The following is a 26,093-nucleotide window of genomic DNA, read 5'->3' as shown; positions in this document are numbered from 1 at the left end:
TTACAGACCTCTGTCATCATTTTAAGTGGGAGAACTTGCACAATCGGTGGCTGACTAAATACTTTTTTGCCCCACTGTATATACATATGCATATATATACATATATATGTACATATATAAATATGTATATATATATGTACACATATGTGTATATATACATATACAGTATATATACGTGTATATATATATGTACATATACATGTGTGTGTGTGTGTGTATATATATATATATGTCTATTGTTGCTTAATAGACACATAAGTGTGGAAAAAAAGACTTAAAGAGACCATGCAGTTCATCATAGCACTTTTTTTTTTTATTATTTCCTCCATAATCACTTTTAAAGTCATTCCATTGAACAGGTATGGACTCAAATCAACAGCTACAAAATTTGGCGGTTGTAATATCATGTCAATAAGAATCAATGTAAAAGTGTTCAGTATGATATCATTCAAAGTAGTGTTACTAAGGCTTGTAAACAATAAGAGACGAGGACCGTGAACACTGATTGGCCTTCAAACGTGGTTACAAAAATAGTCCCACGAAGACATTTGTAGAACTCATCAGTCGTTCAGGCCTTTGCATCTCTGAGATATGAGGTATATAATATAGGAAGCAGACCACCCGCGGGGGAGTCAGCACAGTCACGTTCATGGAAGACAGCGTGTCACCTTTTTTTGTTCTTTTGTTGAAAAGGCATAAATACATTTGGAAAAGAAACATCTAACATTGACTAAACGTGTCACGCAAAGAAAGCAGCCAATTTGAATTCTACAGTTTGCTTCACGACGCCTTGGAAAAAAGTCTAAATGCGTTCAAATTCAAACACTTGCATCAAATTCAATAGGAACGGGGCTAAAGTCCAACTAAAGGGGTCTCAATGACATTTCACATCCACTCCATTTAAAGGCCGCCAACCCCCCAGGCCCCATGAGAAAATAGCAAAGATAAGACCTACTTTCTACCCTCCCAAATCCCATCATCGTGCTCAAACATCGACAGAAAAAACAAACTATGTGACGTTGAGTTTGACAAGATGCAAGGACACGGCTCAAAGTGCTAATTGGAGGCTTTGAAACGCGCTCGACTACAGATGTGTTAGTACCTCACTTCAAAGACAAAATGTGATAAGTTGCACCATTTAGTGACTTAAGTCCCTAGTATTAAAGAGACACTTATATTCCAAGTTTAAAGTAGAACACAGGCAGAAAAGGAGGCTAGGGATGTACTAATAAACGGCAATAATGATAACTGTGGTATAACCTTGATAAAATTCCGGACTGACTGTGGCTAGCTCAGTAAATGCTAACATGAAAACAAGCAACAAATAATCTTGTCCCATTAAGAATCGACATACTTCAGTCTAAACTTATACAAACACAAGGAGTGTCAAACAAATCAATTTTCAGAGGAATCACAAAAATCAATGTTTTTTTAATTTATTTTTCAATGTGTTCTGTCCAGCCAATCATATTGTATGTATCTACTTTAGAAAAGAGAAGTGTTAGATACTTCTCTTGTTGCCTTTTTTGACTTTATCAAATGTTTGGGCTAACTTAATTAAACATATAGAAATGTATCACAGCTGTTTGTTATAGAGCAGGGGTCACCAGGTAGCCCATAAGGACCAGATGAGTCGCCCGCTGGCCTGTTCTAAAAATAGCTCAAATAGCAGCACTTACCAGTGAGCTGCCTCTATTTTTTTAAATTGTATTTATTTACTAGCAAGCTGGTCTGGCTTTGCTCAACATTTTTAATTCTAAGAGAGACAAAACTCAAATAGAATTTGAAAATACAAGAAAATATTTTAAAGACTTGGTCTTCACTTGTTTAAATAAATTCATTTCTTTTTTTTTTACTTTGCTTCTTATAACTTTCAAAAAGACAATTTTAGAGAAAAAATACAACCTTAAAAATGATTTTAGGATTTTGAAACACATGTACCTTTTTACCTTTTAAATTCCTTCCTCTGCTTTCCCGACAATTTAAATCAAAGTTCAAGTAATTTTATTTTTTTTAATGTACAAAATAATAAATATATTTTAATTAAATTCTTCATTTTAGCTTGTTTTTTCGACGAAGAATATTTGTGAAATATTTCTTCAAACTTATTTTCCCAAAAATTATTCTGGCAAATCTAGAAAATCTGTAGAATCAAATTTAAATCTTATTACAAAGTCTTTTGAATTTCTTTTAAAATTTTTGTTCTGGAAAATCTAGAAAAAATAATTATTTGTCTTTGTTAGAAATATAGCTTGGTCCAATTTGTTATATATTCTAACAAAGTGCAGATTGGATTTAACCTATTTAAAACATGTCAGCAAAATTCTAAAATTAATCTTAATCAGGAAAAATTACTAATGATGTTCCATAAATTATTATTTTTTTTTTTTTCAAAAATATTAGAATTAGCTAGTTTTTTTCCTCATTTTTTTCGGTTGAATTTTAAAGAATTGAAATTGAAGATAAACTAAGTTTCAAAATTAAATTTTAATTTTTTTCTTCTGTTTTAAACTGTTCAATTAAGTGTTTTTTTCATCATTTATTCTCTACAAAAAAACCTTCCGTAAAAGGAAAAAAATGTACGACAGAATGACAGACAGAAATACCCTTTTATATATATATATATAGATTTATTTATCAAAAGTAAATTGAGCAAATTGTCTATTTCTGGCAATTTATTTAAGTGTGTATCAAACTGGTAGCCCTTCGCATTAATCAGTACCCAAGAAGTAGCTCTTGGTTTCAAAAAGGTTGGTGACCCCTGTTATAGTGGAATGTAGTTAATCATAGAAGTGGCACCTTATGTTATTAAAAAGTATGGATTTTGAATGGAGAATGCTTAGGGAATCAGATCTGAATGGAATTGGGAGATGCCCACAGATTCACATTCCTAATAAACACATTACTGTCCGAGCAACTAAGCTATTGGATTGTAAACATTGAACAGAGTGAATGTTCTATAACCATACAGAGATGTTTTTACGATGCATTCAAAGAATACAAATGTAACATGATGTCTACTTTAACAAGAAAAATCAGTCTGTGCGAATTACAATAAGAGAAATGCTGCTACGAAATATTATTCATGTCATTACATAGTGAGAAAGATTAGCCTAAAAAATATGAGTAGGTGTTTAATTCTGAAAAGGCAAGTTTACAGTAAAAGTTGTAGTTAATTCCATCATAGTATTGCTAGTAAAAGACATGATACAATATTGGGAGATGCTTCCATATTATGATTAGTCTAAAACATTACTGAAATCTGATTTTGTTGGCATGTTTAACAAATATTTCATAATAAAGATGTTGTAAAATGACAACTTTATTCTCTTTAGCAGCGATTTTTTTTCCCTTTAAGAAGACAACTGAACTTTTCCCCTGTAATAGTGCAACTAGTTTTGTCTGCAGTGCGGTGCCAACACTGGCGAGTAGAAGAGCAGGGCAGGCAAGTGTGTTGTCCAACAGCGCCCCCTCTTGGCCATAAAGCCCTAAAGTCACTTTAGTTCTTTTAAAAGAAATACCCAGAACATTTCATGAGCGCCCTTATTAAAACCGGCCCTCATTCTTCCTCTTGTGAGCTCTGTATTTAATACAAATATATATATTATTGAGAGAAAAGAGGAGTTTCACATTGTACCATAATCTCTTTATCGCCGAGTAAAAAAGTGTTTTCAGTGTTCAGCATGTTAGCAACTTCCTGTTTCCTGAGTAATATTTGTAACACAGAAAAGTTCTTGTGCCATGGCAACATTTGTCTAGCGTGGATCAGCTGGTGGAAGATGAACATAGAAATAATACTAGGTTGACCAGCACTTAAGTTAAACAATATTTAGAGGAAGTAAAAAAATACAAAATAACACCTTGAAGTACAGCGTGGTCTCATCTGAAGCTTTGGCTCGTCGACGTTTTAGAAGCTGAGCTGGCCGGCTCGCTGACGTCGGACAACAAGCTGCTGTACCCTGAGAACTCGGACACGGACACGGACGTCCTTATCCGGTGGTCTACGTCCACACCGGAGTCGGCGCCATAAGACAGGCCGCGCTCTTCCGACTTGAACTGAGCACCGAAAGCTTGCGCAAAGTTTTCTATCTGATAGGCTTCCTTGGCGGAGGTGTGCGGGAAAACGGCGGTCTTGGCTCGGTCCTTGTGGCTGCTCAGGTCTGACGGGCTGATCTGGTAGGCGGAAGGCGGCGTGGAGGAGTGCTGCTTCTCCATCTGCTCGCTCAGCTCCTGTGAGGGGGTCAGCTGCTGGTCCAGGCCACTCAGGTGGAAGACGTGCTGCGGCGAGGAGCTCGCCAGCATGGCAAAGTGCGACTTGGGCGACGTCGACGAGGGGCCAAAGCCGCACTCCAGCGGGGACGCGGCGTAGACGTTCTTGTCCGAGTAGAGTGCGCTCGCCGCCTGGGCCGCCACGAAGGCGCCAGAGGAAGCGGGGCCACTGGGCCCGAGGGGGAAGCCACCCGTGTGGCTGGTGCGCTCCAGGGCCTGAAGCAGGAAACGTGAGTACTCATTCATCAGGACGCTCTTGTCCCCGGACGGACTGGGCGTGTCAGGGGGGTGGAGCTCCACGTGCTGGTCGCCGATGTCAAAGTGGATGTCGTGATGCGAGCCGTCTGCTTTCTGGCTGTAGTGGTCCAGGAGGCTCTGCAGCACCTCGTCGGGAATCACAGACTTGTCCAGACAGAGAGGGGCGTCGCCGTCCATCACGGCAGACACGGCGCCATGGATGACAGACGGGTGCGAGGACAACAGGCTGATGTCGTATTCGCCGCCGCCCACTGGTGTCGTCACGTTGTGCGAGGCGTTTAGGTAGCGCCGCTTCTTGAGAAACTGCATGGCGTCGTCATAGTTACTGCTGGTGGTACCGCCTACTTTTGCAGCATTGGCCTGCATCAAACCCAGGCCGTGATCCACGCCCTGATCCAACAGGTCCTCCTTGCTGCCTTTGTCCACACCTTTCCGGTGGGCCTTCTTGAAAGCCATCTTTGGAGAGCGACCGTGCTGTTGCATGCTGGGACCGGGCTCGGTAGACGAGGCCAGCGTTTGGTTGTCAGCGGTGTAATCCTGGATGCTATATGCTCCTGATACGTGAGGCGTAACTCCGTCCGCCTTTTTCTTCTTCCGGGCTCCTCCCTCTCCAGGGTTTTTGGAGCGCCCCCTTTTTCTGCCAGCATGTCCCTGAGTGACTTCATAACCGGACATGTCCGCCATGCTGGGATCCAGTCCTTTCCTTAGCAATTCTCCACAGGTTCGCTTGTGTTTCAGCAGGCGGTCTGTCCTGGAAAAATACTAAAGCACAAACCAAGAAGAAGCTCAAGGTACGCACGGTAATAAGTGGGAAGAAGACGAAGAGAGGACAGACCTGCTGGCAGGTCTCACATCTGTACGGCTTCTCTCCGCTGTGGGTGCGCTTGTGTCTCTCCATGTGGTATTTCTGGATGAAGCGCATGTTGCACTGGTCGCAGCTGAACGGCTTCTCTCCTTGGGGAAAGGTCAGAGGTCAGACGTCTTTCAGGTGACAGGCAGCATGATGACTCACCGCTGTGGATCTTCTCGTGGCGCTGGAGGAGGTACTTCTGGATGAAGCTCATGTTACACTGGCTGCACCTGAAGGGTCGCTCACCTGGAAGGAAGAAGATGTGACAACAGATGCAATGTCTAAACAACCTCGCGCCAACATATCTCTCCGACCTCCTTCAGCCTAAGATCAGCTGTTACTGACGGTCCCTGACACAAGGCTGAAGCTTAGAAGTGACAGAGCTTTCGCCGCTGCTGCTCCCAAGCTCTGGAACGACCTACCTCTGAGTGTTAGACTAGCCTCCTCTCTTCCTGTTTTTAAATCTCTCTTAAAAACATACTTTTATTCCATGGCTTTTAACACTGAGTGATATCCATCCTGCAATGGCACCCCATTATAAACCTGCTGTGAACCTGTTTTTATGTTTTTTTTTATCATGTTCTGTTTTTGTTGTGTTGTGTTTGCTCGGTTCTCGTTTTTAACCTGCCCATTGTACAGCACTTTGGCTACCCCTGTGGTGAATTTTAAACGTGCTATTTAAATAAAGTTTATTTGATTTGATGTGGGTTGTACAATATACCCACAATAATCAAGTGCCACAGCACTAATGAATTAAAAAAGGTATGAAACTGTTCTAACTAAGGTGAAGCTAGAACAGTGAAACAGTGCCTTTAAACATGTTGGCTTGGGCGATAAATGATATAAATTGGTCCTAAAGGAGGATTTTTTAATACTGTCGTGATAATGCAGGTTGATGGCTGGCAAATTTGACAGTGACAAGAGAAAGAAAGCTTCCTCGAGGCACTGTAGCGTCATCGCAAGTTGCAAAGTGTTTTAGCTACTTCTACATCACTTTGTGGCGAAAAATAAAGTACCGCATTTTTGGGATTATACGTCACACCGGCCGAAAATGCATAATAAAGAAGGAAAAAAAACACATTTTTGTCGCCTAGAGTATAAGTTGCATTTTTGGGGGAAATTTATTTGATAAAATCCAAAACCAAGAATAGACATTTGAAAGGCAATTTAAAATAAATAAAGAATAGTGAACAGGCTGAATAAGTGTATGTTATATGACGCATGAATAACCAACTGAGAAGGTGCCTGGTATGTTAACGTAACATATTATGGTAAGAATCATTCAAATAACTATAACATATAGAACATGCTAAATGTTTACCAAACAATCTGTCACTTCTAATCAATAAATCTGATGAAATCTTTTTCCTCGATGTCGCTGCTAAACAACTCTGCCAACTCTAAAGGTATGCTCCGCTTCCTCCTGTTGTTTTCTGCTGCATATTTCACTACGTCCAGTTTGTAATCTGCAGTACATGATTTCCTTTTTGGTGCCATTTTTGTTCAGCTCTTCTCAGTTTTTATAAGTTACCGCCAACGATGAAATTATCCATTTTAATAGCTACGGCAGTAGCATATAGCAGTTAGCATTCCATGACCCACAATGCACTTCTGCCATGATCCTCCTAGCCGAATTCTTATTGGTTGACATGTATGTGATGATTGCTGACATTGTCTTGGTCTCTTCCGCGAATGAGATAAAAAATATTATTTGGTATTTTACGGTAATGTGTTAATAATATCCCACATAAGTCACTCGGGTGTATATGTCGCAGGAAAAAAATAATGTAACTTATAGTCCGAAAAATACGTTAAGTTTCTTACAAGTATCATCCCTACAGGACGAGGAATAGCTAAACATGCTACTCTACACACCGTAGGACAGACTAGGGAACCTGTGGCTCGCAAGCCAGATGTGGCTCTTTTGATGACTGCTTCTGGCTCTCAGATAAATCTTAGCTGACATTGCTTAACACAATAAGTAATGAATAATTCCGCTGGAAATCACAGTGTTAAAAATAACGTTCAAAATATAAAACATTCTCATGCATTGTAATCCATCCATCTCTTTTCTACCACACCTGTTCAAGGTTGCAGGTGGCTCAGCCAATCCCAGCTGTCCTTCGGAATACAGAAGGGTCGCATTAATGGTAAAAGTATTTTATTTATTATTGGTTAACTTCAGAATAACAATGTTATTAAAATAATAAGAGACTTATTATGCTCAATTAAGGTTGGTCTTACTTAAAAATGCACGCATTTAGTTGTATTCAGTGTTAAAAAATATTATATGGGTCTCACAGAAATACATTTTAAAATATTTGGCTTTCCTGGCTCTCTCAGCCAAAAAGGTTCCCGACCCCTGCCGCAGGAGGATACAAAAGCTAACCGCTAACAGCAAGTTAGCTCACCTGAATGTAAACAAATGGGTGGATCTATACAAATATCGACAGTAACAATACCAAGTACAAGAGGCACATATAGTTGATACAATGATTACAGCAATATCTTTGATCATAACAAAGTTTTTTGTTTTTTTTATTGTTTATAACCTCAGGAAATACAACCCTGGACTCAGAACTTTTTTATATGACCAATCCATACCCAAATTTGTAGTATCAGCGAAAACATGGGTAGAGTATCCAAATAACAGAAGAATAAATGCTTATAAAATTTAAACAGAAGTGTAGATAGAACATGTTAAAACAGAAAGTAAGGAGATATTAACTGTACATTAACAATTATTAATCCATTTCCCAAAGGATGTGCCTCATAATTTAGACAAAATAATAGAATGAGAAATGATACAATGTGCAGAAAATAAAGAAATGTAAGTAAAGCCAATAATGTTTTTTTTTGGTGGTCCCCTTTATTTTGAAAAGTAGTGATGTATTAAAATACCTTTTGGTACCAACACCAATAAGCAACATAATCCTAAATCCAAATATTTTTATACTAAAATACATTATTGTTATTCATGATTTTTATAATGTATTACTTAAAAAAACATTGTACTATACATTTACTTACTTTTATAGCCAATAACGGTATTTTTAGACACAAAGTTTTTTAATTACATGCAGACGAAAAAAGGCTATTCAGTAGATTTTGTGCCAATTTCTTTTTTGTTTATTTCAATCAAGTTTTTAAAATGTTGTTATGACATGTAATACATCCATCCTTGGATTTTCTAGACCGCTTATCCACTTTGGGGGTCACGGGTAAGCTGGAGCCTATCCTAGCTGACATAGACTAGAATCTAGGGCACATGGAGACAAACAACCTGACCCACCTATGGACAATTTAGAGTCTTCCGTTAAGCCAACATACATATTCAAACACATTTACATTAATATGCATATTTTTAGAATGTGGGAGTAAGCCAAAGTACCCCCAGAAAACCCACACACAGGGAAAAGCACAGGGATGACATACAAACTCCACACACAAAAAGAACATTGTATCCTATTTTTATCTGCCATACTATTTTATATTATATCAAACATATTTAAACACTATTTTTAACAGTTAGTCTATATACTTTCAGTCTTTATACATTTTCAAAGTCAAGCTTTGACATTTAATTTTTTGTTCGCAATAAAATTGGAATATATGGTAAAAACATCAATGGAATGACCTTATTTATGATAGTTATATTTTTAAATGTTGGTAAGTGTACATTGTATATAATGAAGCGCATGCACATGTGACCTGCAGCTAACCAATTACTCACATCAGTGCACTGGCAGTTGTGCGCTGCATGCAATGATCTCGTAAATGCAAATCATTGAGGCGCGTCGCACAAATCTCAGCGATTAGATCAGACGAGACAGTGATTATCGAGTGCATGTGCGATGACTCACAACAATAATAGGTTATGCTAGCAATTATGTCGCGCAATAGAAACTGTATTATTGTTATCATAAGAGGAAACATTAACGGCAGCATTTGACAGCTCCCAAGTATTTACAGGCAGCAAGATGTGTGATACCTGTGTGGATGAGGACGTGTCTGCGGAGGTGATAGGAGCTCCTGAAGGCAGCGTTGCAGTGCTCGCAGATGTGAGGTTTGCTTCCCGGCGACAAGCTGCCTCCGTCTGCATCCAGCAGCATGGACTGCTGGAAACCAAAAACAAGATTTGAGCAATGTGAGGGGTTAAAAATAGCCCTAAAAGAGACAACAGCATAGTGAGATTCTGAAAAATATTTATTTTTTCTTTACATTTCTGGTGTGACAAAGGATTGGTAGAATATGCTGACAACCACATAATGACAAATGGAACTTATTGCACCGTATTAGCAGAAAAGCTGCACACACATCTCAATCCAATATAGCTCCAATGACAATAACATGACTTTTAGGGCCAAAGTAATAATCAGAATTTGATTGTATCAATACAGAAATAAAAGCAGGCTCTTTTTAAATAATATCACCAACAATAATATTAACTTAATCATGTCAGCCGAAATGGTGATCGGGTTTAGAATTCCAGTAATTGTGCAGCCCTACTGTACAGTTCATAAAACTTCTATGATGGCCACAGATTATATGTTTCTATTGACACTTTGAATGGTTTTGAGCTCTATCTACTGAAAGAATCTGTAAAGTACAACTAAAAGCTGACAGTCCCAGCACATTGATTAGGGCTGAGAGTCGCAAGACATTCACAACAACATGGATGACAGTTATTACAGAGTCTTAAATCCAAAGCCATAAATTTGAATTTAAGGCCTTAAATGAACCAATACAATTATATAAAATGTTTTAAAAGCTTTTGGACATCCAATTTAGTTTTTTTTTAAATGCCATTTAAGGCTTTAAGTTTTGAAAAAGTCCATTAAATGACTTTTTAAGGACCCACGGAAACCCTGAAAAAAACAAACATTGAATATTTTTCATGTGATGTGAATCACATCTGCATTATTCATAATTAGGACAGAGCTTGGCAAACCTTCTCGCTTCGCTTCTTCCTCGGTCTGCCCTCCGGGCCGTCTCCGTTTGACCTCCGACCTTTCCTCCCAGCGGGCTCCTTTCCCAACTGACCCGGCAGCTGTGAGGGTGACAAAAGGGAGATGGCGCATGGAAATGCTTTCATTGACAGGCGTGCAGCCTTGAAAGAGGACACGTATGCACATAAAACAGGCGTTGGCGTAAACAACGAGCAGCCAATAGATTGTCACGGGGGACAGGCCTAAATTATCAGCCCCCTGTGGATAACAACTCACTATTCACTTTTTGTGTTGGATGGCGTCCAAAAAAATAAACCAACGATCAACGCAAAGGCGCATCGATTATGTTTGCTTTTTCTTTCTTTTTTTCATGGCTGAAGGTGAATTGAACTCTCTCACAGATGCTAGTGACAACGTTTATGGTAAAAATAAATTTTTAAGAGTGCCTATCAAAGCACTAATCCACATTTGTCTGCACGATGGCCCGCCTTTTGTCACAAGCGTGCGCTTCTAAATGAATGAGCACAAAAGATGTCTGCAATGAAGTGCGAGCTCAAACAAGACAGCTGTGTCCTCGCCAAGACGTTTCATTCACGCTGAGCAGCCGTGACATCATCCGTCAATGGCGGCGGGACATATTTTGCATGGCGAGCAGTCAGTAGATTTACGTCGCCATAACTATTTAGACACAGGCTCCTCCCCTGCATCTTTCCTGTCTGTGGCTCCTCCCACAGGCGCATAGTAATGTGTTCTTGCAAGATTAAATTAGGTACAGCTGCGGTTAACAAGATTAAATCAGCAATTACGCTTTTACTGCAAAGAATAAAATGAGTATATGAATACTGAGTCCTATACAGAAAAAACAAAGTGCAATAACAAACATTTTTAATATACCCTCTATGACAGCTGTCAATAAAAACAGGGAAGTGTTACCTTTTTGATGGATAAGACGAGTGCAGGTGTATTTATTGTGAGTAAAGCATGTAAATAGTTATGAGTAACGTTCACTGTGCCAATTCCCGATACCTCTAGAATCGATAATGGTACTCAATATCAATTTTCTGTACTTTTGTGCATTAATTATTTTATAATAACATTTTATTTTTTCATGTAACATAAAAAGGAGCTGTTTTTGATAACTGTGCTGTCCAGTTGTTAAATTTTGTTTTTTATGCCATTTGAGTATCACTGGAAATGCAGTTGTACTTCCAAGACCCCTGTGGTATATTAACGAGGAATTAGCTTGTTTCAGGAAGTGGAATGTGTTATGTTGCGCCCTACAAATTTTTTATATGTTAAGTATAAATTTTGAAAAATGGAGCCTTACTTTACTTTCGAGGACTTTATACAAAGTGTACTTGCTTAGCTGGTTTTGAAAATTGCAACTTTATGTAGCGGGAGTTTGGCTGAGTCCGTCCGGAGTGCTGCTTGAGTGATTGTTCACGTGAGCCGGTGTTTAGTCTGCAACCAAACGTGACACCGAACAAAGGTATCGAATAATGGCACCATTTGATTTTAGGTGAATCGATATACTGCAGTACCGACAGAATTTGGTTGCTGCCAATAAAAGTACCGAATTCGGTACCCATCCCTCCATGTAAATATGTACAACATGTAGAATATTATCTCCTTAATTAACACCAATATGGACTGCAATTATGGCTTGCAATTTTTCTCTATTGTCTTTTTTAGTACACTTGAAAGAGTACATGTTCAGTATAATTAGGAGTGCATGATAAATATTAGACCACTAGTTTTTGCCTCAATATGAGGAATTCATGTGTCTTATTGATAAAAATCGCATTACAAAAAACAAGAGCTCAGATGAATGATTTTAAAATGGGTTATCAGTCTTGAGAAGCAGGAAGTAGTCTTTATCGGCTTAAAAAACATTGTGCATCTCTACTTTATTATAAGGCATCATGTAAGTTTTACTCCTGTACTTAAGTACTATTTATAATATATCCTTTATTACCACACAGCATTTCTGGCATCTTTTACTCTGGTCTATTTTATATTGGTTCTGAAAAAGATGTATAAACCCTATAACTTGACTACTACACATTTACCCTTTTCTTTTACTCAAAAACAAAATACAAAAACCGATGCATGTCAGACACAGGAAGTAAACAAATCATCAGTACCGGTACTTACTGAAACATAGAGAAGACCGGGTCGTCTTCATACTCCTTTCTGGACATGTTAAATTGTGCAAGTGTAAAAACATGCCATGTACCTTTTTTTAAGCGTGTTCATTGGGATGGCTACCGTTCACATTTGAACCGATACAGTGCTAATTCTCGGTGCCTGGGAATTGAATTAAAAAATGTCCGTAAATTGATGCGTTTGTGTGTGAGGAAGTTTTAATTGCTTATTAATAAAATCCCGTACTTTTTATTTACCAGTGAGCTGATTATAATTGTGCTATCCAGTTGCTATCTCTAGTTTTCTTACACTTCTGAGTCTCATTTGCAATTCTTGACTTTTCATGCAGTTGCAATCCTAGGACAATAGATGGCAGTAATGTACAGGAAGTAGTCCTTGCCATTAAGTTTAATGTGCCAGTCATCCTGTTTTTGTTGAGTCCCACATAGTGTTTATGTTGTAAGTATTGTTCTTATTACACACCAGCTGTGTGATGGTAATACGCATCTAAATTGTAGTTTTTATGAACAAATTTAGAGGTGTGAAAATCGTTATGTAAAATGGCGCATGCTAATTAGTAGCATGTATATTGTTTGCGCATCTTCTCTGAGGCATACTTGATTTGTTAACATTTAAAATCGCAACATTACTTCGAAGAAGTTTGCGCAGTCCATTCTTAATACTTCTTGAGTGATTGTTTACCCGCCAAGTGCTTGAACCAGTACATAGTCTGCAAATAGATGGTGACATCACGGCCAACGGTTATGGAAATACGGTTCAGTTAGTTTTTACATGAATTGATACCTGGTAGGACCAGCAGAATTCGGTCGGTGGCTATAAAAGTACTGAATTTGGTAGGCTTCCCTATTACTGATATGTTAACACAAAAAATACATGTGGAAAGGATGAAGGACTAAAAGATTGAATAGTACTAGTGGCTTCTGAAGACAAGAATGTTTCTACTCACGTTGGCCATGTTGAGTTCGTGCATTAGCAGGTTCTGGTTGTTGTTGACCGTCAGCTCCAGCAGCTCCGTGCTCTTCCCCAACCCTCCCGGGTAGAGCGGCAGGCGGTAATCGTGCTCCGACACCTTTTCCTGCTTAATGTCGAGAGCGTGGACGTAGTCTCCCACGCCGCCGTTCAGGGAGCCAGCGATGCAGTCGGGTGAGTCCCGCTCCTTCTTCAAGATCATCTCCTGAGGCACCAGGCGGGTGAAGCTCGCGACCGGCGGCAGGTGGCTGAACATGATCATGCCGGGGCCAAAGTTGGAGTCCATGCCGCCGTTGGAGCGCAGGAAGTCGTTGCCTAGCTTGTCTTGGATGATGCTCATGGCGGGACGATTACAGCGTGGTGATCTGTGTCATCCTGAAAGGGAGCAAAGTCATGAGCGTGGCGTCAATAGCGCTGATGTGAGCGGCGATTCAAAACGATATCAGTAAATATAGCGATAGACATGTAATCGATATCAATAAAAAACGCATTTGATAAAATGTTCCGTTTTCTTCTTCGTTGTCATAGGAAAGCGGAAGTCACGAAGCAAGGTTAGTTGCATGAACAAAGGCACTCGCTCTCTGGTAACCCAGGAAAAGGAAGTGATCACTGATCAGTGGGAGTGACACGCTAAGCTATCAAGTTTGGTTGCGCCATCTTGTCATCTCGCAGTTGATTCTTTGCATGGGGTGAGAAAAGAAAAGACAAAATAAAGAAATTGTGGATAAAACATGAAAATTCAGCAAACCAGTATGGAAGTTTTTTTTCCCCAGGGGACTGTAGTCAGACCAGTGTGGTCAATACAAGGCAGTCGTCCCCCCAGAGCACAGCTGTAACTTTCTGGCACTAAATCTGCAAAAAATAGTTTCTCCCTGGTTTCTCTAGAGTTTACATTTTCACTCTTTAAATTACACTTTATTAAATTATTAATAATTAATAACTATTATTAAAGGCCTACTGAAACCCACTACTATTGACCACGCAGTCTGATAGTTTATATATCAATGATGAACTCTTAACATTGCAACACATGCCAATACGGCCTTTTTAGTTTACTAAATTGCAATTTTATATTTTGCGCGAAGTATCCTGTTGAAAACGTCGATATGATGACGCGTGAGCGTGACGTCTCGGACTGTAGCGGACATTTTTTTCCAGCCCGATCCAAGCTATAAGTAGTCTGCTTTAATCGCATAATTACTCATTATTCTGGACATCTGTGTTGATGAATCTTTTGCAGTTTGTTCAATTAATAATGGAGAAGTCAAAGTAGAGAAATGTAGGTGGGAAACGGTGTATTGCAGCTGCTTTTAGCAACACAGACACAGCCGGTGTTTCCTTGTTTACATTCCCAAAGGTGAAGCTTTACTATGGAACAGAGCGGTCAAGCGAACATGGTTCCTGACCACATGTCAACCGGCAGGTTTCGGTGAGAAAATGGTGGTAATAAGTCGGCTCTTACCGTAGACATGAGCGGAGCTTGCGTCGTCCTGCAGCTGCGGACTCTCTTACCACCTCCCACCGGAGACACTGGTGGTCACCACACCCGTGGCCACAGGCCTCCGACTTTCAGGTACCATATAATCTCACTACAACACTAGTAACACAATAAGCAGATAAGGGATTTTCCAGAATTATCCCAGTAAATGTGTCTAATAACATCTGAATCGCTCCCACTGCACTCGCCGTTTTTTTTTTTTCCCTTGTCCTTCACTCTCACTATCCTCTTCCACGAATCTTTCATCCTCGCTCAAATTAATAGGGAAATCGTCGCATTCTCGGTCCGAATCACTCTCGCTGCTGGTGGCTATGATTGTAAACAATGTGAGGATGTGAGGAGCTCCACAACCCGTGACGTCACGCACACATCTTCTGCTACTTCCAGTACAGGCAAGGCTTTTTTTTATTAGCGCCCAAAAGTTGCGAACTTTATCATCGATATTCTCTACTAAATCCTTTCAGCAAAAATATGGCAATATCGCAAAATTATCAAGTATGACACATAGAATGGACCTGCTATCCCTGTTTAAATAAGAAAATCTCATTTCGGTAGGCCTTTAATTATATTACTGAGGGGATTATAATCAGAGAATGGTTGCATTTGAAATAAAGTGGTTGAATTCTATACAAATCCTGGTCCTTACTAATGATTTGTCATAAAAAAATATGAATATTTATCAATATTAACCGATACAAAACACTTATATAGGTTTGCAGCCATATCACCTTGAGCTAATAAATTGTCTCAGTGCCGGCTGCTTATGCGAATTAATAAGTGATGATTTGCAGTTCAGCAAAAAGGTTGCATTATTTGGAATGCCAATCAACTAACGAGGCTGGCGAGTTCAGCGGAAGTATCGGGGCGCTCGCAGACAGTATATTCCGGCTTTTACGGCGAGGGCTAAAAGGTCACAGCAACAACATCGAGCGCAGAGAGGATTGGCGTGTGGATGGTAATCTGCGCCGTGGCTGAGTCTGACCCAGTCATCCCATTTGCATGAGATTATATGCCAATGATGAACATGTTTGGACACAGTGTGCATTGACAAAAGTGGGATTACACAACTGCAACTACGCACAGAGAGACACTTCCATTATGAAATGTTTCTTTTCACAACAAGTGCATTTAAACCGCGAATAATGAGTTTAAGACAGCATGTAAAGCTCTTAATCTCTTACCAGCAACCATCCGAATGTTTAATACACACAAACAAAAGGTAGTACCTGGTCACAAAATGTGTACTGTATTAACTAGGCCTGGGCAAGAAATGTATTTAATCGATACATTCGAGTTTTTTGTTGCATATGATATTACTAGTAAATTAATTAATTTTAAAAATCAATGTTTTTTCTCTTGCTCTAGCTTACTTATTGAACCCAGGAACCTCTGTAGTTTCTGCCCTCCTCCTTTTTTCTTCAGCGTAGAATCACACACATAGCGAAAAATGGAAGATTATTCCCAAAAAAAGAAACGTTTCATCAGTGGTTTTGTTTTGCCGGAACGGGGGTGGAACAACTGATTGCATGCTGTGAAGCTTCTTCTTCTTCAAAAAAAAAGCAGCACACAACAAATGTATTCCAGCTTCTGAAATTTAAGAATTCAGCTGAGTGGGGGAAATGTAACTCTTTGCAAGGAAAACAAGAACATAAACTGCTGCTAAAAAGCAGTGTACTGTGGTGGAATCATTAATACAAGGTACCATCTATGATAAGAAAGAAGCACAGTTCCGTGTTTCCCACAGGTCAGGCATCTATTTGTGGTGGTGGTGGTGGTGGTGGTGGGGGTAAGGGATTTGAGGCGGCGGCGGCGGCGATGACCAAGAAGAACGCGGAGTTGGAATATAATTACAACACTTTGTGTACATATTTATATAATATTTACATATTTATATAATATGTAACTACAAGCTCCATTCACAGACAGAGTCCCATTGCTTTTATGAGCGGTCGAGCGAGTCGGAAAAAAATATATATATATATATGTATTTTTAATTTTTGTTTGTGGCAGCCGTAATTCTTTCGTGGCGGGCCGCCACAAATAAATGAATGTGTGGGAAACCCTGCAGTTGAAAACAATCACTAATGTGGTCACTCTGCACGTCGCTAACAATGTGCTACCCAAACAGTGGAAACGCCTGTATTTAAAAAAAAAAAAACAATTAAAAATGGAGATTTCACAATTAAAGATTTAAGAAATAAGTGTGTTTTCATTTGATTAGAACAATTCATATTGATCAATATATGAAATTAAATCCTCCCAGGAAATATGCAAGAATCGCTAAATGTCATCTGTTTAGTTTTTTGAAAAATGTTTTTTAAATTAATATCTGCTATACAAAACAACACACTTTATAAAAGTAGCATTTTGCTTAGAGTAAGATGCAGTGTATGCAGTGCCATTTCAAACTACTATTTTTGATCAAATAAAAGTGAAACTTGTTATGAGTTATCGCTGCCACTTGTAGTCATTGGTTTTCTTTAAAAAGTAGGGAAAAATAATCCCCCCAAAAAAATCGTAAATACATTTTTTGTGAAAAAATATTTTATTCAAATTTTTGGCCATATTGGCCAGGACTAAAATACACTTTCTATACACGTGTGCATTGTTATAGGTGTTGTGTATGTCAATGACAGGATAGATATGAGAGTGTGTGAGATAAATTGATATACCGTAGAAATGGTATACTGCACCTTTAACATTCAACACTATTACCTACTATCTCAGCTCTAATTGTCATATTTATTACAGCTGCTACGCAACTTCCATTTGCGTACCGTATTTTTCGGACTATAAGTCACAGTTTTTTTCATAGTTTGGCCGGGGGTGCGACTTATACTCAGGAGCGACTTATGTGTGAAATTATTAACACATTACCGTAAAATATCAAATAATATTATTTAGCTCATTCACGTTAGAGACTAGACGTATGAGATTTCATGGGATTTAGCGATTAGAAGTGACAGATTGTTTGATAAACGTATAGGATGTTCTATATGTTATAGTTATTTGAATGACTCTTACCATAATATGTTACATTAACATACTAGGCACCTTCTCAGTTGGTTATTTATGCGTCATATAACGTACACTTATTCAGCCTGTTGTTTACTATTCTTTATTTTAAATTGCCTTTCAAATGCCTATTCTTGATGTTGAGTTTTATCAAATAAATTTCCCCCAAAAATGCGACTTATACTCCAGTTTGACATGTATGTTTTTTTCCTTCTTTATTATGCATTTTCGGCAGGTGCGACTTATACTCCGAAAAATACGGTAGTTTGTTTGCACATTGCTCTATTGAGATATTTCTTACCCCATCGCGTATATGTTTATATTTCTGCACTGTTTATATTCATTGCAGTTATTCTTACGTTTGTTTTAATTCTATAGTATTTTGTCATTTATATTGTTTCCTTACTGTGCATGTAAAAATACATATTATCATAAATAGGATCAATCAATCAATCAATCAATGTTTATTTATATAGCCCTAAATCACAAATGTCTCAATTTGATGCTGTGTATTTTATTTACTTCTTATTTTATTATTGTTTGTTCTATATCGTCTGTAAATGTGGGTGCAGCAGAGACTTGTTATGAGTTATCTCTGTCATTTGTACTCATTGGTTTTCTTTAAAAAGTAGGTAAAAATAATCCTAAAAAAAAAAAGGATCGTAAATAAAAAAAATTGTGAAGAAAATTACCATATTTTTTCGGACTAAAAGTCGTAGTTTTTTTCATAGTTTGGCCGGGGGTGCGACTTATACTCAGGAGCGACTTATGTGTGAAATTCTTAACACATTACCGTAAAATATCAAATAATATTATTTATCTCATTCATGTAAGAGACTAGACGTATAAGATTTCATCGGATTTAGCAAATAGGAGTGACAGATTGTTTGGTAAACATATAGCATGTTCTATATGTTATAGTTATTTGAATGACTCTTACCATAATATGTGATGTTAACATACCAGGCACCTTCTCCTCAGTTGGTTATTTATGCCTCATATAACGTACACTTATTCAGCCTGTTGTTCACTATTCTTTATTTATTTTAAATTGCCTTTCAAATGTCTATTCTTGGTAAGTTTTTATCAAATAAATTTCCCCAAAAAATGTGACTTATACTCCAGTGCGACTTATATGTTTTTTTTCCTTCTTTATCATGCATTTTCGGCAGGTGCGACTTATACTCCGAAAAATAAGGTACGTTTAAATTTCAAGCCCTATTGGCCAGGCCTAAAATACACTGTATATAAACGTGTGCACTGTTATGCGTGTGTACACAACACACTTTTTATGTAAATGACAAATGAGTGATAAATTGATATTGGTACGAATGGTACGCAGTTGCACATTTCAACACTGCAGAGCACTGATTGCACAATATAAATATTCAACACATTTACCTAATATCTCAACCCTAATTGCCATATTTATTACAGCTGCTACGCAACGGATATTTGCGTATTTTGTTTGCACATTGCTCTATCGAGATATTTCTCACCCCGGCACGTATATGTTTATATTTCTGCACTGTTTATTTTCATTGCAGTTATTCTTACGTTCGTTTTACTTCTATAGTATTGTGTTTTTGAGTGATGGATTGAAACTTTTATTAGTAGATTGCACAGTTCAGTACATATTCCGTACAATTGACCACTAAATGGTAACACTTGAATAAGTTTTTCAACTTGTTTAAGTCGGGGTCCACGTTAATCAATTCATGGTATATCCATCTATCTTCTACCGCTTATTCCCTTTGGGGTCGCGGGGGGCGCTGGTGCCTATCTCAGCTACAATCGGGCGGAAGGCGCCGTACACCCTGGACAAGTCGCTATCTCATCGCATGGCCAACACAGATAGACAGACAACATTCACACTCACATTCACACACTAGGGCCAATTTAGTGTTGTCAATCAACCTATTCCCAGGTGCATGTCTTTGAAGGTGGGAGGAAGCCGGAGTACCCGGAGGGAACCCATGCAGCCACGCGGAGAACATGCAAACTCCACACAGAAAGATCCGGAGCCCGGGATTGAACCCAGGACTACTCAGGAGTCAGACCTTTGTATTGGGAGGCAGACGCACTAACCCCTCTCCCAGCGTGCTGCCCAAATCATTGTATGAAATCATTTAAATCTGTCATTTATATTATAAAATCCATCCATCCATTTTTTACCGCTTATACCGTTTAGGGTCGCGGGGGGCGCTGGTGCCTATCTCAGCTACAATCTGGCTGAAGGCGTCGTACACCATGGACAAGCCGCCACCTATATACTTACCGTATTTTTCGGACTATAAGTCGCAGTTTTTTTCATAGTTTTCATACTCAGGAGCGACTTGTGTGTGAAATTATTAACACATTACCATAAAATATCAAATAATATTATTTGGCTCATTCACGTAAGAGACTGTGGTTCTTAACCTGGGTTCAATCGAACCATAGGGGTTCGGCGGAGGTCAATACACACTAGACTCATCGTGTAAATACAAACTTCTCCCTATCGGCGTATTACGGATACAGCAACAGCTGACTGGTTTGCAGTTGTATAATTTGTTGTGAGTGTTGGTTTTGTTGTTTGAACAAGGTGATGTTTATGCACCAGTAAAAAAAACATGGTAACACTTTAGTATGGGGAAAATATTCACCATTAATTAGTTGCTTATTAACATGCAAATTAGTAACATATTGGCTCTTAACTAGTCATTATTAAGTACTTATTAATGCCTTATTCGGCATGGCCTTATTATAACCCAACGCTCTAACCCTGACCAAATAACTCTAAATTAAGTCTTCATTACTTAGAATATGTTCCCCATACTAAACTGTTACCAAAAACATATAACTTTGTCTTGAATTTAGAAAAAAAAAACAACATTTTATTTTTCACTAAAGAAGGGTTCGGTGAATGCGCATATGAAACTGGTGGGGTTCGGTACCTACATCAAGGTTAAGAACCACTGGACCAGACGCATAAGATTTTATCGGATTTAGCAATTAGGAGTGACAGATTGTTTGGTAAACGTATAGCATGTTCTATGTTATAGTTATATTATAACATGTTATCATAAATATGATGCTATGTATTTAATTTACTTCTTATTCTATTATTATTCGCAATATTATTTTATTATTATTCGCACTATATTGTCTGTAAATGTGGGTGCTGCAGCAAAGTAATGTCAACAATTACAAAAAGTATCAAAAAGATTGGCAGGACAATAGCTTGCAAATGACGTCTGCTTCCAGTTAAAAGCTTACTGAAACCCACTACTACCGACCACGCAGTCTGGTAGTTTATATATCAATGATGAAATATTAACATTGCAACACATGCCAATACGGCCGGTTTAGTTTACTAAATTACAATTTTAAATTTCCCGCGGAGTTTCTTGTTGAAAACGTCGCGGACGTCTCGGGTTGGAGTGGAAATATTAGCCCAGCACCACACATGGCTAAAAGTAGTGTCTTTTCATCGCATAATTACACAGTAATTTGGACATCTGTGTTCCTGAATCTTTTGCAATTTGTTCAATTAATAATGGAGACTATAAAGAAGAATGCTGTTGGTGGAAAGTGGTGGATTGCAGCTGCCTTTAGCAACCGAAACACAGCCGGTGTTTCTTTGTTTGTTGTGAAGCTTTAACACAGAGCACTCAAGCGAACATGTTTCTCTACGTCAACCAGCAAGTTTTTGAATGGGAAAATTGTGATATTAAGTCGGCTCTTACCGGAGACTTCAGTGGATTATGGGACCTCCTCCTGTAGCTGTCGAAAAGGAACTATGATCTTGGCTCTTCGGCTTCTCTCTGAGACACTGGCATTCACCGCAGCCATCCGACTTTCAGGTATGACAGTATAATCTCACTAAAATACTATTAACACAATAAGCAGATAAGGGATCTTCCAGAATTATCCTAGTAAATGTGTCTAATTACATCTGAAACGCTCCCACTGCCGCCGCCTGGAGCAGTCGCTTTTTTTTTGTGTGCTTCGCTCGAACTTTCCTCATCCACAAATCTTGCATCCTCGCTGAAATTAATGGGGAAATCGTCGCTTTCTCGTTCCAAATAGCTCTTGCTGCTGGAGGCTATGATTATAAACAATGTGAGGATGTGAGGTGCTCTACAACATGTGACGTTACGCGCACATCGTCTACTACTTCTGGTAAAGGCAGGGCTTTTTTTATTAGCGACCAAAAGTTGCGAACTTTATCGTCAATGTTCTCTACTAAATCCTTTCAGCAAAAATATGGCAATATCCCGAAATGATCAAGTATGACACATAGAATGGACCTGCTATCCCTGTTTAAATAAGAAAATCTCATTTCAGTATGTGGGTGCTGCAGCAAAGTAATGTCAACAATTATAAAGTATCAAAAAGATTGGCAGGACAATAGCTTGCAAATGACGTCTGCTTTCAGTTAATGGATGGAGAGCTTGCATTGGTTAGTTAGATGCATACTAGGGCTGGGCGATATATCGCTATATACGATATATCGCCGGTTTGTCTCTGTGCGATATAGAAAATGACTATATCGTAATATTCGAGTATACGTTCTCATGCAGGAGGTTTAGCTGCGGGCGTACACTTCAGGCTCTCCTTGCTCTTTCCTGTCTCTCCTTCTCACAGACAAGCAGGCGCACATTCTTACATATGTTACAAACTGTCACGTCACACATCACATACACGCCGTCGCAGGGCAGAGAGGTAGCGCCATGGCTAATGTTAGCTGTTAACGTAGCCGTACGAGAGAAAGATGCTGCGGATCTGGTAACAAATGAAGGAAGACTTAATTCCCAATAATAACAGCAGGGTTTCCATCGTCTGGCGGTGGTTCGGCTTCAAGTGGAAATATGTCGAACAGACAACCGTAATTTGTCAAGTGTGGGGGGCAAAAGAGTAGCTCTAAAAAGTAGCATTACTGCTAATATGTAGCATCATTTGTAAAGTCACTCGCTAGAGAATGAAGAGAATTTCGTAACCTTAGTAACATACCACATAGTGAAGGACAAATACTATTTGATTTCCTATTATGCAGCTCATTTTTATTTGACAGTTAAAATGTCTCTGACAATCTTGCAATTCATGTTTTGGAAATGACTTGAATGTTTGTGCCATTGCTTAATAACTTTAATAAAAACACTTTTGGTCAATTGACTTAGTTGTGATTTCCCTTTCTGCATTAAGGTTTAAAATAGCATATATTAATGCAGTATGAAGAAGAATGTTTTAATGAAGACACTATAGAATCATCATACTGCTGTGATTATATGCATCAAGAGTTAATTCAAGGCCAAGGCAAAATATCGTAATATATATCGTATATCGCAATATGGCCTAAAAACATCGCAATATTAAAAAAGGCCATATTGCCCAGCCCTAATATGTATGTTTGTATAATAAAACATATAAAAACAAACAAACTAAGGTCAAAACATACGAGAAGAAGCTAGTAAATAACATTACAGTCAAATATTAAAACCCGACCAATTAGAGACAAAATGTCCTTATTACAATTACAAAAAATATTAACCTAAATGAGTGTGATGATTAAAAACATTACAAAAGTTAAAAAATACAATAATATTCTACTTTGGATATTTTAATAGGTCCTGAGCAAACTTTAGTGTGTAATAAAACCTATTTTATTTTGTATTAAAATGTGTTAGGCTTATTAAATATTACAATAGGCGCCTCTTAGGATGATGTAATATATATTATATCTGTATAATAATCTGATGATTCATCTTTATTAGTCACAAATTCTTTGAAATTCATTCAAGGCCAAGGCAAAATATCGTAATATATATCGCGATGTTGCCTAAAAATATTGTGATATTACAAAAAGGCAATATCGCCCAGCCCTAGGTAAACATATAGCATGTTCTATATGTTATAGTTATATTATAACATGTTATCATAAATATGATGCTATGTATTTGATTTACTTCTTATTTTATTATTATTCGCAATATATTGTCTGTAAATGTGGGTGCTGCAGCAAAATAATGTCAACAATTAGTATCAAAAAGATTGGCAGGACAACAGCTTGCAAATGGAGTCTGCTTCCAGTTAAAGGCCTACTGAAACCCACTACTACCGACCACGCAGTCGGATAGTTTATATATCAATGATGAAATATTAACATTGCAACACATGCCAATACGGCCTTTTTAGTTTACTAAATTACAATTTAAAATTTCCCGCAGAGTTTCTTGTTGAAAACGTCGCGGAATGATGACGCGTGCGCGTGACGTCTCGGGTTGGAGGGGACATATTAGCCCAGCACCACACACGGCTAAAAGTAGTCTCTTTTCATCGCATAATTACACAGTAATTTGGACCTCTGTGTTGCTGAATCTTTTGCAATTTGTTCAATTAATAATGGAGACTATAAGGAACAATGCTGTTGGTGGAAAGCGGTGGATTGCAGCTGCCTTTAGCACCGAAACACAGCCTGTGTTTCTTTGTTTGTTGTGAAGCTTTAACACAGAGCACTCAAGCGAACATGTTTCTCTACGTCAACCAGCAAGTTTTTGGATGGGAAAATTGTGATATTAAGTCGGCTCTTGCGGGAGACTTCAGTGGATTTTGCGACTTCCTCCTGCAGCTCAAAAAGGCAGCTGTGATCTTGGCCCCTCCATTGGCTTCTCTGAGAGACACTGGCGTTCACTGCAGCCATCCGACTTTCATGTATGACTTTACTATCTCACTAAAACACTATTAAAACAATAATCAGATAAGGGATCTTCCAGAATTATCCTAGTAAACGTGTCTAATTACATCTGAAATGCTCCCACTGCCGCCGCCTGGAGCAGTCGCTTTTTTTTTCTGCTTCACTCTAACTTTCCTCATCCACGAATCTTGCATCCTTGCTGAAATTAATGGGGAAATCGTCGCTTTCTTGTTCCAAATAGCTCTTGCTGCTGCAGGCTATGATTATAAACAATGTGAGGATGTGAGGAGCTCCACAACATGTGACGTTACGCGCACATCGTCTACTACTTCTGGTAAAGGCAAGGCTTTTTTTATTAGCGACCAAGAGTTGCAAACTTTATCGTCGATGTTCTCTACTAAATCCTTTCAGCAAAAATATGGCAATATTGCAAAATGATCAAGTATGACATATAGAATGGACCTGCTATCCCCGTTTAAATAAGAAAATCTCATTTCAGTATGTGGGTGCTGCAGCAAAGTAATGTCAACAATTATCAAAAAGATTGGCAGGACAATAGCTTGCAAAAGACGTCTACTTCCAGTTAATGGATGGAGAGCTTGCATTGGTAAGTAAGATGCTTACAATCAACTTTGCCAACACCGAACGTGCAATATGCAGAATGTTGTATATATTTTATTAAATTATTTAGAACGAGGCACGCTGTTTGGTTAGCAATTAGCTCGCGAGGCTAACCATGTCGAAGGAGGGGGGGCTTCTTTGTGATGCCAAGCAATATTTAATATATGATAATAACCGCACTTAATTTCAACATGTCCAAACACTTCCTAAAAAAACGTCAAACAACAATGCAGTATTAGAAATATATTTTATACATTTTTTTATTGTAGTTTGAATATCATTTAGACGATGCCAAACAATACACGGGCGCCAACAAACAACATAAAATAGTCTTTCGTGTTAGATGTTCATTAAAAAATAATAATAATAATTTTAATATTTATGTTCATGTTTAATAAGCGGGCGGCTTGGTGACGCAGCGCCAAGAGAGCCAAGAAAAGCACGATGACCCCCAACAAAAGTCCCCGGCGAACAATGATGCTCGGCGGCTAGCCTGCATGCTAACGTCCGCCGCTTTGTCGTCCTGTCCCGCACGCCAAGTTTGGACTTTCGCACCAAACCGCTGCTCGCCCAACTTTCCGGCGGCGGTGAGTGTCTCTTACCGCTGCATGACCACACGGCGCTCCTCAGGCCGGACTGCTCGTCTCTGCGCGCTGCTTTCCCCCAAAAAGTCTAGAGGCAAAACATTGTTCTGCTCCGGCAGCTGCTGGGGTCCTCCATCTTTGCTTGGCGAGGTGCATTGTGGGTCGGGCGAGCGCGTACACGCGCGCGCACGACGGACAGCACATTGGTTGGATGTCATCTTCAACTTTATTTTGAACC

At 38.8% G+C, this 26,093-nt stretch overlaps 1 protein-coding gene across 1 annotated transcript; it reads right to left on the bottom strand.

Annotated features, from left to right (window-relative positions):
- Nucleotides 1–288: 288 nt before the first annotated feature.
- On the bottom strand, nucleotides 289–26,025 carry LOC133555964 (zinc finger protein 281-like). The gene is made up of 7 exons (XM_061905476.1): nucleotides 25,874–26,025; nucleotides 13,439–13,836; nucleotides 10,329–10,427; nucleotides 9,369–9,495; nucleotides 5,540–5,623; nucleotides 5,363–5,481; nucleotides 289–5,289 (listed from the first exon to the last, which is right to left on the bottom strand). The coding sequence occupies exons 2-7, from the start codon at nucleotides 13,799–13,801 to the stop codon at nucleotides 3,880–3,882; spliced, it is 2,202 nt and encodes a 733-aa protein (XP_061761460.1). The 5' UTR covers nucleotides 13,802–13,836; nucleotides 25,874–26,025; the 3' UTR covers nucleotides 289–3,879.
- Between the last annotated feature and the right edge of the window lie 68 nt (nucleotides 26,026–26,093).

This window comes from Nerophis ophidion, linkage group LG07 (assembly GCF_033978795.1).
Source record: "Nerophis ophidion isolate RoL-2023_Sa linkage group LG07, RoL_Noph_v1.0, whole genome shotgun sequence".
Lineage (NCBI taxonomy): Eukaryota > Metazoa > Chordata > Actinopteri > Syngnathiformes > Syngnathidae > Nerophis > Nerophis ophidion.
The sequence above is the reverse complement of the archived record's forward strand: the minus strand, read 5'-3'. Positions and strand labels throughout refer to the sequence as shown.

Excerpts from the sequence above, each read along its gene's own strand:
- LOC133555964 (XM_061905476.1), bottom strand. The coding sequence starts at position 13,801 with ATGAGCATCATCCAAGACAAGCTAGGCAACGACTTCCTGCGCTCCAAC. Across the intron at positions 10,428-13,438 it reads ACGAACTCAACATGGCCAAC|CTGCCGGGTCAGTTGGGAAA; the intron begins GTGAGTAGAAAC and ends TCACCCTCACAG. Across the intron at positions 5,624-9,368 it reads ACACGTCCTCATCCACACAG|GTGAGCGACCCTTCAGGTGC; the intron begins GTATCACACATC and ends TCTTCCTTCCAG.